The following is a 12,314-nucleotide window of genomic DNA, read 5'->3' as shown; positions in this document are numbered from 1 at the left end:
TTGTCTTATGTTAAGCGGCTGTTTTTTTTGGTTTATCACACAGCCCCTTCATACCAACTAAGCTGTGTTTTTACTGAAGTTTCATCTTAGAAGACAATTGGTAGAATTATAGAATTGTTGTTCGCCGCAGAATAACTGGACAGAGAAGTTCAGAAAGTATTCAGACCCCTTAACTTTTTTCACATTTTGTTTTACGTTACAGCCTTATTATTATAATTTTTTAATTCCTCAATCTACACACACTACCCCATAATGGCAAAGCAAAAACAACAAACTGAAATATCACATTTACATAAGTATTCAGACCCTTTACTCAATACTTTGGGGCGGCAGGTAGCCTAGTGGTTAGGGCGTTGGACTAGTAACCGAAAGGTTGCGAGATCAAATCCATGAGCTAACAAGGTAAAAATCTGTCTTCTGCTCCTGAACAAGACAGTTAACCCACTGTTCCTAGGCCGTCATTGAAAATAATAATTTGTTATTAACTGACTTGCCCAGTCAAATAAAGGTAAAATAAAAAACCGTTGAAGCACCTTTGTCAGCGATTACAGCCTCAAGTCTTCTTGGGTATGATTCTATAAGCTTGGCACACTTGTATTTGGGGAGTTTTTCACCTTCTCTGCAGATCCTCTCAAGCTCTGTCAGGTTGGATGGGGAGTGTTGCTGCACAACTATTTTCAGGTCTCTCCAGAGATGTTTGATCGGGTTCAAATCCGGGCTCTGGCTGGGCCACTCAAGGACATTCAGAGACTTGTTCCCGAAGCCACTCCTGCGTTGCCTTGGCTGTTGTTGTCCTGTTGGAAGGTGAACCTTCGCCCCAGTCTGAGGTCCTGAGCACTCTGGAGCAGGTTTTCATTAAATCAAGTTTTTGTCACGTGCTGAATACAACAGCGTGAAATGCTTACTTACAAGCCCTTAACTTTATTGAACTGCATTGTTGGTTAAGAAAATATTTAAAAAATAAAATTAAACACAATTAAATAAAAATAACGAGGCTATACACAAGGGGTACCGGTTAGTCAAGGTAATTTTGTACATGTAGGTAGGGTTAAAGTGACTATGCATAGATAATAAACAGTGAGTAGCAGCAGTGTAAAAACAAATGGGTGGGGTGTCAATGTAAATAGTCCAGGTGGCCATTTGATTAATTGTTCAGCAGTCTTATAGCTTGGGGTAGACTCTATTAAGGAGCCTTTTGGACCTAGACTTGGCACACTGGTACCGTATGACCTGTGTGACTGGAGTCTTTGACAATGTTTTGGACCTTCCTCTGAAACTGCTTAGCATATATGTCTTGGATGGTAGGAAGCTTGGCCCCAGTGATGTACTGGGCCGTACGCACTACCCTCGCGCCTTTCGGGCGGATGCCGAGCAGTTGCCATACCAGGCGGTGATGCAACCGGTCAGGATGGTCTCGATGGTGCAGCTGTAGAACTTTTTGAGGATCTCAGGACCCATGCCAAATCCTTTCAGTCTCCTGACTGGTAAAAGGTGTTGTCGTGTCCTCTTCACAACTGTCTTGGTGTGTTTGGACCATGATCGTTTGTTGGTGATGTGGACAACAAGGAACTTCAGCCCGTAGATGTTAATGGGGGCCTGTTTGGCCCTCCCTTTCCTGTAGTCCATGATCAGCTCCTTGGTTTTGCTCACGTTGAGAGAGGTTGTTGTCATGGCACCACACTGCCAGGTCTCTGATCTCCTCCATATAGGCTGTCTCATCGTTGTCGGTGATCAGGCCTACAACCTGTTGTGTCATCAGCAAACGTAATGATGGTGTTGGAGTTATGCTTGGCCACACAGTCGTGGGGTGAACAGGGAGTACAGGAGAGGACTAAGCACGCACCCCTGAGGGGCCCCCGTGTTGAGGATCACCGTGGCAGATGTGTTGTTGCTTACCCTTACCACCTGGGGACGGCCGTCAGGAAGTTCAGGATCCAGTTGCAGAGGGAAGGTGTTTAGTCCCAGGGTCCTTAGCTTAGTGATGAGCTTTGTGGTCACTATGGTGTTGACCACTGAGCTGTTGTCAATGATCAGCATTCTCACATAGGTGTTCCTTTTGTCCAGGTGGGAAAGGGCAGTGTGGAGTGGGATTTGAGATTGCGTATTATGCGGATCTGTTAGGGCTGTATGCGAATTGGAGTGGGTCTAGGGTTTCCGGGATGATTGTGTTGTGACCCATGACCAGCCTTTCAAAGCACTCCATGGCTTTGAAAGGAAACATGCTACGGTTCTGTGGTGATTTAGGCAGGTTACCTTCGGTTTCTTGGTCACAGTGATTATGGTGGTCTATTTTTTTTTATTTGACCTTTTATTTAACTAGGCAAGTCAATTCTTAATTTCAATGACAGCCTAGGAACAGTGGGTTAACTGCCTTGTTCAGGGGCAGAACGACATATTTTTACCTTGTCAGCTCGGGTATTCAATCTTGCAACCTTTCGGTTACTAGTCCATTGCCCTAACCACTAGGCTACCTGCCGCACCCCGTCTGCTTGAAGCATGTAGGTATTACAGACTTGGTGAGGGAGAGGTTGAAATTGTCAGTGAAGTGAGTACACGTCCTGGTAATCCGTCTGGCCTTGTGAAAGGTGAACTGTTTAAAGGTCTTGCTCACATCGGCTACGGAGAGCGTGATCACACAGTCGTCTGGAACTGCTGGTGCTCTCCGTGCATGCTTCAGTGTTGCTTGCCTTGAAGCGAGCATAAAAGGCATTTAGCTTGTCTGGTAGCTCGCGTCACTGGGCAGCTCGCGGCTGGGTTTCTCTTTGTAGTCCGTAATAGTTGCATGCCCTGCCACATCCGACAAGCGTCAGAGCCGGTGTCGTAGGATTCAATCTTAGTACTGTATTGACGTATTGCCTGTTTGAGGGCATAGCAGGATTTATTATAAGCGTCTGGATCAAGTATCTCTGTACTTTCCTCCGTTGACTAGTCTACCAGTCCCTGCCGCTGAATAACATCCCCACAGCATGATGCTGCCACCACCAAGCTTCACCATAGGGATGGTGCCAGGTTTCCTCCAGACGTGACTCTTGGCATTCAGGCCAAAGAGTTCAATCTTGGTTTCATCAGACCAGAGAATCTTGTTTCTCTTGGTCTGAATGTTCTTTAGGTGCCTTTTGGCAAACTCCAAGTGGGCTGTCAAGTGCCTTTTACTGAGGAGTGACTTCCGTCTGGCCTACCATAATGGCCTGATTGGTGGAGGGTTGCAGAGATGGTTGCCCTTCTGGAATATTCTCCCATCTCCACAGAGGAACTCTGGAGCTCTGTCAGAGTGACCATCGGGATCTTGGTCACCTCCCTGACCAAGGCCCTTCTCCACCGATTGCTCAGTTTGGCCGGGCGGTCAGCTCTAGGAAGGGTCTTGGTGGTTCCAAACTTCTTCCATTTAAGAATGATGGGGACCACTGTGTTCTCTGGGACCTTCAATGCTGCAGAATTATTTTGGTACCATTCCCCAGATCTGTGCCTTGACACAATCCTGTCACGGAGCTCTTTGGACAATTCCTTTGACCTCATGGCTTGGTTTTTTCTCTGTCAACTGTCAACTGTGGGACCTTATATAGACAGGTGTGTGCCTTTCCAAATCATGTTACCACAGGTGGACTCCAATCAAGTTGTAGAAACATCTCAAGGATGATCAATGGAAACAGGATGTACCTGAGCTCAATTTTGTGTCTCATAGCAAACGGTCTGAATACTTATGTAAATAAGGAATTTGTTTTTTATATTTAATACATTTGCAAATCTGTTTCCGCTTCATCATTATGGGGTATTGTGTGTAGATTGATAAGAAAAACATTTATTTAATCAATGTTTGATTTAACAAAATGTGGAAAAAGGCAAGGGGTCTGAAAACTTTCCAAATGCACTGTATTTACCACTTACTTTATATGTGAAGGAAATATAAGGGTTGATAGAGGAGCATACAATATGTGTGATGTACTAAGCAACAATGTTAAGTTTGCAGCTGTTATGGAGGTAATGGTAGAGATTCTAGATAGGCTGCATTCCCTGTTTCACCCAGTCACACTGACCCCGTAACAGCTTTTCAAATGGCACCGTATTACCTATATAATGCATTAGTTTTAAACAAGGCAATAAAAAGTACTCCACTAAATTGGGAATGGGGAGCTATTTGGGACACAAGCCAGTATTTCCCCCCTGGCAGCTCCACAGTCAAGGCTTTCCTGCTCTTCACACTACCAACCCCCACCCCCCTTCTTAGGATGTCCTGTCAACTCTGGCACTGAGAAGACAGGACGGGGGAGGAGAGGGCTTTGTCTGTCAGCCTGAACTAAGCACAGATTCTCCAGGACCCCAGAGTCAGTCCAGCCTCCTCGCTCCTCCAAGCCTCAGCTAACTCCCCAGGCAGGCAGACCACCAGAACCCCCTGCCCTGAGGGACCTTTCCTAACCACTCATCATCTATCACCAGGTTCTCTTCGCCACAGCACATCAAGGTACTGTATGTATCACAACAGTACGGCTTCCTGCTGTTCTTCACCTCTAGTAAAATTTAACGATTTGAGTTTAGACTTGATACACTAAGAGTGAAAAATGAAAAACTTAATTTGTGAATATTTAATTACCTCATGATCTACATAAAGTAATTTATTCATGCATTGTTTGGCTGTATTATTATGATAAGAGGAAAACTGGGGGGAGAACAGCAAATTAGGATTATCTCAAATTAGCTGGTGTACACATACGCCATAGTGTCTGACTTTGTCTCAGGTTGATTAAAAAAATAAACTATATATATATTCTTCATGACAATTCTCTGGTGTGAAATGCTCCTCACATTTCATCTTGCAGCTCAGAACCAGACAGAAATGCATGTTTCACCACTGCACGTCCTCCACTGCTTACATTACAGTCTGATTTTAATCTGATTATACCAATTCTGAACTCCTAACACGGCTAACAATTTCCTCTGCTTTCAATAGACAATGAACGAATTTGACTTGCACAACTCCTCGTTAAATTTCTTCAATGGCACGCCCTGGTTCGTCTACGAGTGCACCCTCAATCTGGATAAGGACTATCAGCGGATCGCCTTGTTCCTGCTCTACCTGCTGCTGTTCATGGTGGGGCTGGCTGAAAACACCCTGGTGGTCTGGGTCAATTGGCGCCGGCGCCACTCGGCCAACGGCGTCTTGTTCTGCGTCATCAACGTGAGCTTGTCGGACCTGATGGTGGTTCTGATGTTGCCCTTCTACATGCTGGAGGTGACCATGGACAAGGTATGGCTGTGGGGCCGCTTCCTATGTAAAGTCACCCACCTCATCTACGTGATTAACTTCTATAGCAGCTCCTTCTTCCTGGCCTTCATGACCCTGGAGCGCTACCTGTCCCTGTCCAGGCCCTCGTCTCCTGCCTGCTTCCCCGTAGCCAGACGTCGCCGCTGGCTACTCTGCGGTGGTCTCTGGCTCCTCTCCCTGTTCCTGGCTCTGCTGGAGAACGTCCATATGGACCTGCTGGAGTGGGACGAGCCGGGCTGCTACATGCTGCCAGAGAACAACTACACTGAGTGGTTTGTCTCCGTCTCCTTCCTCTGCCTCATCTTCCAGTTCCTTGGCCCGGCCTCCATCATCGTCACCTGTAACATCTTGATCGCCCGAGCGGTGCGCTCCGCTCCAGACGTGCAGGGAAAACGGGACGTCTGGCTGGTGCATGTGTACTCCCTGGTGTTTGTCCTCTGCTGGCTGCCGTACCACATCGTCTTGTTCCTGATGATGGTGGATGATCTGGACCCTCACGTGTTCAGCTGCAACACAGTGGAGGTGCTCTACAACTCCTATGGTGTGGTTGAGGGCCTGTCGCTCTTCCACTGCATCGCCAACCCTATCCTTTACAACTTCCTCAGCAAGAGCTTCCGTTCCAACCTGATCAACGCTGTGGTCCACTATGTACCCAGGGAGTTCCCAGGAGGGTCGAATCCCCAAGAAACTGCACCCAACGCAGGAGGACCAGACACTAGGAAGAAGGAATGCAAGCTTAGCAACATGAGCACCAGTCACTCTGATGTTGCTGGGTTGTAGAAAAAGGAAGCACCACAGTGTTACATTGAGACTTAACTAGCCATCATCACCGAAGGACAATGGAGGAAAGGGGAACTTGAAAGCTGTTACTGAAGCGTGTGCTGCCTTCACAGGCTAGACATGTCACAAGACAAGGTTTCTTAGTCTGACTCTCTTGGGTCCAGATTGTTCACCCTTCTCCCAAAGTGCACACTTGCACACTTTCATTTCAAAGTATTTGATTGGTGTAAGCATTGGCTGAAGGGAGTTTCTTACATTATAAAACAAAAGAAAACATAACCAGCAGTGTGCAAGTACACATTTATGGAGAATTGTGGAGAATCAGGATTCAGCCTTGGTCACTAAGAAATAGTCATGTAAATGATGGGCTCTCTGTCCCTCTCATCTGTCTCCCATTTTTCTCTTTCAGCGCATCAATAATGTTGTAAACAGAGGAAGGAAGGAAACGCTTTCGGAATTTTTTCTTTGAACTTCCACAGGAACTTGTGGCACCAATATCTAGGAACTTCTGGAGGACAGAATTAGTCATTACATCGCTGGGTGAAGAGAAGCTTCCTCGCAAATAAACATTTTCCTCTGTGTAACAGATGAGATTTAAAACTTATAACTATTGAGTATAAACAACTTGTAAAATTGAAATGCAACTGCTAAATGTAAAACATTTTGATTACACAAACATATAAACAGATCTTAATTTCCACAGCAACTTTCTTTTTCTGCTGAATTTGTAAATGTGTTGAATAAAAGTATTTCAAACAGGATGATTGTGTTAATATCAAAATCAACTTCCCCTTTTGATTATTTTTCCCTATTGTAAATAAAGGCAAGATTATGAATAGCTCCCATAGTAGGAGGCAGGTAGCCTAGTGTTGAGCCAGTAACCAAAAGGTCGCTGGTTCAAATATCTGAGCCAACAAGGTGCAATTAACTGTTAACGTGCCCTTGAGTAAGGCACTTAACCCTAATTTGCTACGGGCTGCCTTACTACTATGACTGACCTTTTAAAACATCACATTTCACTGCACCTATCTGGTGTGTAACAATGCAACATCTTTACATTTTTGATGGGCTGGTTTCCCAGAGATTAAGCATAGTCCTGGACTAAATAGCACTTTCAATGGATATTCTCCATTACGGTAAATAAACTTTTCAGTCCAGGACTAGGTTTAATCTGTATCTGGAAAACATCTCTTAAAATGGTATAACTTTTATTTTATGCAGACCTGGGTAAAATTATATTTGATTAGTTACTTAAATACTTATTTTCTGTTTGAGTATTTTCAAATCTGTCCCAAATCAACAGTGAAAGTATTTTAAATTTCCTATAAATAGCCTACTATTTTTAAGGACTTATTTTCAAATGCATGGGTTATTAAATGCATGTTAGTGTGAGTATTTCCAAATACATTCCAATATTCAACTACTTGTCTTTTCAAATAAATATCTAAATACTTCCAAATGTCTGAAAGTAATATAAAAAAATACCCTGAGTATTATTTCAACACAGGTCTGATTGTACAAAATCAGTCCTCATTTTTTAGTTGAATACTTGCCTAAGTTTGCTTTCACTGGGAAGTCCGGAAGGAATTTTATGTTGGTTTAACGATGTTGACATGGTAATAAGAGGGAGAAAGGCTTAGGTTTCACTTCACATACAGCACAATGGGAGGAAGCAGCATACCAAGAACAGAACAGCATTACAGGTTCAAAGGTCACCAGTCCCTACAGCAGGATCTAGATAAACACGCAAATTGTGCATAAATGCATATGCATCATTAAAATGCAATGATGAATGTATTCTGTGGCAGCAAACATAACAGATCAAATACAATAAAGAAAAAACAAAGCATTAGGGTTAGGAGCGAAAAGTAACTAGACAGTGAGATCAACATTTGTTATATTTACTTTATTCTTTCCAGAACTAGAAACGAGATATATAAAGGCCAACGTTCATAGTTCTCATTAAAAAAAAGTACATAAAATAATAAATATAATAAATAGTTTAATCCGACTGATGAGGTGAGACACCAAATAGTTGTTTAAATGTCATCATGCCCAAAGTGAGCACTTGAAGGACCACAAGTCTACAAAACACAATACTCATAACGTAGTGCCTTTGAAATGCTGAGACAAGGCAGACATGATTTCCTGTGACTTTTAAAACTCTCGCGTGACTAACTGGCACTCTGGTTGGAAACTACCGTTCATACCATCTGATCAGTAACACATATGAACTACTATATAATGTCTGCATTATAGTCTATCACTACATAAATGCTTTGAGGAAGATGTACCTAAATGGTTTCCTAGGGAACAGATACAACAAGGCCTCATTCATCCTCCCATTCTTCAGTTACAAAGTATGATGGGTCAGGTACACTTAACCCATGTTAATGGGTACATATGCTTGGTGCAGCGTGGCAAATATTGTTTCACTCAGACATACATGAATGGTCTGTCACATGTTTAATATAAAAATGGATGTACACATAACTGACAAAATGCGTACAGTGATAGAAAAATGTAATTCATTTTTTGTAAAACTGAGTAATAAGACACTTAAGACCACGTTTGACTGCAACTTAGGAAAAGCCAATGGACTTGCGTTGAAAACAGTCAGTAAACAGTAGCACGTCCTTCCTTCCATAGACCACAATAGATATACTGCCACCAAGTGGCTAAGCTTCTTCCAAGAAAAGATGACCTTTCCGGCTACACTATGCTACAAAACAGGTCTCTTCGATCCATAATACCATCTGAAATACAGACATAAAACAAGTGAAATACATTCTACACGGCTATAGATATGGTCCACAACCAGAAAGAGGTATTGAAAGCGAGTGGAAAAGAGGAAGAGAATGGGCGAGAGACAGGCAGACAAAGAGACGGAGGGAAGAAAAGGAAGTGAAAGACAGACACCAGAGGAGTAGCTGATCAGGTGTCCAGGGCGGGGAGGGGTTCTTTGGAGTGGTCGTTGTACATGAAGGTCTGCTCTATGTTGAAGTCTGGAGGCAGGTGGTCCTTGTGGATGTCCATGTGGGAGGACACAAGCTTGAGCGTGGAAAAGTAGAGGCCGCAAATGGTGCAGCGGTACATGAGTGCCCCGGCGTGGGTCTTCAGGTGGCAGATCATGGTGGAGCGCCCTCGGAAGAACCTCAGGCACACCTTGCACTGGTACGGCTTCTCCCCAGTGTGGATGCGCAGGTGGTAGGTGAACTCGCCAGAGTGGGCAAAGCGTTTGCCGCAGAAGCGACAGCGGTACCATTTCTCCCGGGGGATGGTGCCACCCAAGGAGTTCCCATTGGACAGGAGGCCTGTGGGAAAGCCAGCTGCCACGGCCCCCTGGAGCAGCTTGTCTGAGAGGCTGAAGGAGCCCAGGCCGAAGCCCATGTTGCCCAGCTTCCCCAGGCTGCCTGCCTCCAGGGGGGAGGAGGAGGAGCAGGAGGAAGGGTACTCTATCTGGTCAGCCTTTCGTTTCCCTGCCCACCCCTGGCTGCCCTGGGCCTCGTTGGTGTGAAAGCTCAGGTGGTACTGGAAAGCTGAGGCAGAGCGGAAGGTCTGTGGGCATAAGAAGCAACGCAGCTCCTCCTCTCCCTCTGGTCCGGCTGCTTTATGAGCCCTCATGGCCTCTCTGTCAGTGGCGGCCTCCTCAGCATGCAGGAACATGTGTCTGTCCAGCAGAGGGCGATCTAGGAAGCCGCAGGCGCAGAGCGGGCAGGAGTAGACTGGCAGGGAGAGGTGGGTGAGGGCGTGCCACAGCAGGGCACATAGGGAGGGCTGGGGCAGCTGGCACACACCACAGCTCAGTGACTGGATGGACACGTGACTCAGCAGGTGATCCCTGATGACCTGGGGGAAGGAGAGAGACAGTATGTCAACAATACAAGGAGGGAAAATAGATGTCTTAGCCACCTCGATGCAATAGGTGTGCTCGAGTTCAATGAATTTGATGGAGCTATGTCAATCTATATATTTTACCGTCGCTATTAGCCAAAACGCAAAATCACTCAGGAAAAATGGAGCAAACCAAACTGACCTGGAAGTCCTTGGTGAGGGCTTTGTTACAGACAGCACACTGCAGCTCCCCGTTGTGCCCCTGGGTAGCGTTGTGGAGCTGACTGGGGAGGGTGTACCTGGCTGCAGCTTGGCGCCGGTGGCGTACCAACTTGGCCTGGCTGTTGAACTGGAGATGACACATGTCACAAGAGAACACCACATGGGACAAGGCGTGGGTGATGCTGGCGCCACGGTCTCCGGGGAAAGATGCCCCACACACCCTGCAGGCCCCTGTCTCAGTGAGGTGGGTCTCTGCGTGGGCCCTCAGGGAAGCAGAGTCGGCCAACAGTGCCATTCCACAGGCTTTACACGCCATTATACCCTGCACCGATGACACCTGGCCAGTGTTCACACCCCCTGCACTGACCGCTGCTCCGTTCTCCACACACACCAAGTCCTCGTCTTCATCCTCCTCCTCATCTTCCTCCTCCATGTAGTTCTCACCATCGCTCAACTCGATGATCTCTCCAGCCAGCTGTCTCCACTGGTCCACTCCTCCATCAGTCCCTTCTTCATCTCCCTGCAAATGCTCTCTCTCTTCCTCGTTCTCTTCATCATCGTCTTCATCATCCTCCCCCCCCCCAAAGATGACCCCTGCATGGTCAGAGCTCACACCTCCCACCCCAGCCTCCACCACTCCCATCTGCAGGCTGTCCAGGGGGTCTCCAGAGGAGGACGAAGGGGCCTCCCTCACCCCACAGATATCCCCTCCCAGCTGGGCTGACGAGTCTGGGTAGGAGCAGGAGTCAGATACACATGGAGGTACAGAACCAGCCCTACTCCCACTAACTACCATCTGTTCCTCCTCACCGTTATCAACCCCGTCTCCCACCACCACCTCCTCAGTCTTCAGCTGCAGGGGAGGTCCAGGTGTAGCCTCAACAGCTACAGTGGACATGTCTACTGAACTCTGCTGATCTCCTGTCAGCTGTACCCGTTTGTCTTCGGCCATCTGTCCATAGCCCAGGTGAGACTGGACGTCCTCTGCTTTGAGGGACAGGGACAGAGGGGCTGTGTGTCCACCACCCCGGCCCAGCCTGGCCACCCTGCTGCCCTGGGGGAGAGGTGAGGGGGCCGCCGCTGGAGTAGGAGCAGCCGAGGGACCAGCAGATGATGACAGGGAGGAACAAGACGCTGCAGAGGATGAGCACACGGATGACCCAGCAGCAGTAGCTGCAGCAGCAACCATGTCAGGGTCCAGGTCTCCATCCACCACACAGTCTGCAGAGCCAGAGCCCGGTTGCTGCAGGTCAGGGAAGGTAGCGTGACAGGCCCTCACCAGCTCTCTCACCCCCAGCCTCTCTGCCAGCTCATACAGCACTCCTACATCTATCAGGTCTGTGAAGATCTCTCCAGTGTAGATGAAAGTCAGCACCTTCTCAAAATTGGCCGGGGACACAAAATCCAGAGTGTACGTTGTCGTGGCTCCTGAGGTTCCGATCTGGGTCCCCCTGCCCGAGAACATGCTGCGGAAGTGGGTTCCGGCGCACGCGAGCACGGCGCGGTGCGCTGCAAAGGCGCGGCTCCCCACCTGGAGGATGACATCACAGAAGAGGCGGGACAGACGGCAGTGGTTGAGCTCGGCAAGGAGGCCAGCGGCGTGGCCTGAGCCCTGCAGCCGAATCCTCATCGCTCCCTGGCGGTGTTACTCAAATCCCAACTAGGAGAAGAGACAAGGGGAAGCCAACAGCGTCATTGTCTAGCCTAAATCAGTCCGCAATAACATAATCCAGTATCAAGCGCCATTGATTGATTGTGAGATTAAGGGGAGTGCAGCTTTGTCGAGTGCCATGCTTGTAAAACAAATATATAATACTTATTGAACTAACAGATAGTTATTAGAGCTCGAATACATAATAAACTAGGGAAACATTGTAACATTTCAAGTTTCATTGAATGCTAATTTGTTAGGCTATCTAGCTTGCCAGCTAACGCTAGCTGCTCATCAGTTTTCTACGTTTGCCATGATCCAATTCCAAACTCTACAAAATGCAAACCTATAAACACCTTTCTACGAGGATAGACAAAGTCTTTCATAAATCATGTTGATATTATATTCTTTACCAATAGAAGGCAGTATGTTCGACCATTTAGTCAACGTTTTCAATAGCTTCCTTTTTTATTATCGGTCGTTTCCAGTCGCACAGCAATGACGTAAAACAAAATAATGCCTGGAAGGCTGCTTGAAAACCAAATATTTGGCAGTATTGCCCCCCAG

General features: G+C 46.8%; 3 protein-coding genes across 3 annotated transcripts in view; 2 read left to right on the top strand and 1 right to left on the bottom strand.

The window, feature by feature from the left end:
- The window catches only part of LOC115120537 (phosphatidylinositol 5-phosphate 4-kinase type-2 gamma-like), a 32,988-nt gene extending 26,187 nt beyond the window's left edge, over positions 1-6,801 (top strand). Inside the window, exons 11-12 of the transcript XR_003862169.2 lie at positions 4,226-4,459; positions 6,450-6,801. The gene's annotated coding sequence lies outside the window, so the exon portion shown is untranslated. The remainder of the gene's footprint in view (positions 1-4,225; positions 4,460-6,449) is intronic.
- Positions 4,375-6,801, top strand: LOC115120538 (G-protein coupled receptor 182-like). The gene is made up of 2 exons (XM_029649494.2): positions 4,375-4,464; positions 4,946-6,801. Exon 2 carries the CDS (start codon positions 4,949-4,951, stop codon positions 6,038-6,040), a length of 1,092 nt encoding a protein of 363 aa, XP_029505354.1. The 5' UTR covers positions 4,375-4,464; positions 4,946-4,948; the 3' UTR covers positions 6,041-6,801.
- Positions 6,802-7,931: 1,130 nt separating this feature from the next.
- On the bottom strand, positions 7,932-12,266 carry LOC115120535 (zinc finger and BTB domain-containing protein 39-like). Its single transcript, XM_029649490.2, has 3 exons — positions 12,161-12,266; positions 10,077-11,756; positions 7,932-9,889 (listed from the first exon to the last, which is right to left on the bottom strand). Exons 2-3 carry the CDS (start codon positions 11,724-11,726, stop codon positions 8,975-8,977), a joined length of 2,565 nt encoding a protein of 854 aa, XP_029505350.1. The 5' UTR covers positions 11,727-11,756; positions 12,161-12,266; the 3' UTR covers positions 7,932-8,974.
- Between the last annotated feature and the right edge of the window lie 48 nt (positions 12,267-12,314).

The sequence above is a fragment of the Oncorhynchus nerka genome, linkage group LG7 (assembly GCF_034236695.1).
Source record: "Oncorhynchus nerka isolate Pitt River linkage group LG7, Oner_Uvic_2.0, whole genome shotgun sequence".
Classification (NCBI taxonomy): Eukaryota; Metazoa; Chordata; class Actinopteri; order Salmoniformes; family Salmonidae; genus Oncorhynchus; species Oncorhynchus nerka.
The sequence above is the reverse complement of the archived record's forward strand: the minus strand, read 5'-3'. Positions and strand labels throughout refer to the sequence as shown.

Coding starts and splice junctions, on each gene's coding strand:
- LOC115120538 (XM_029649494.2), top strand. CDS start 4,949: ATGAACGAATTTGACTTGCACAACTCCTCGTTAAATTTCTTCAATGGC.
- LOC115120535 (XM_029649490.2), bottom strand. CDS start 11,726: ATGAGGATTCGGCTGCAGGGCTCAGGCCACGCCGCTGGCCTCCTTGCC. Junction 9,890..10,076: donor CCCTCACCAAGGACTTCCAG/GTCAGTTTGGTT, acceptor TCCTTCCCCCAG/GTCATCAGGGATCACCTGCT.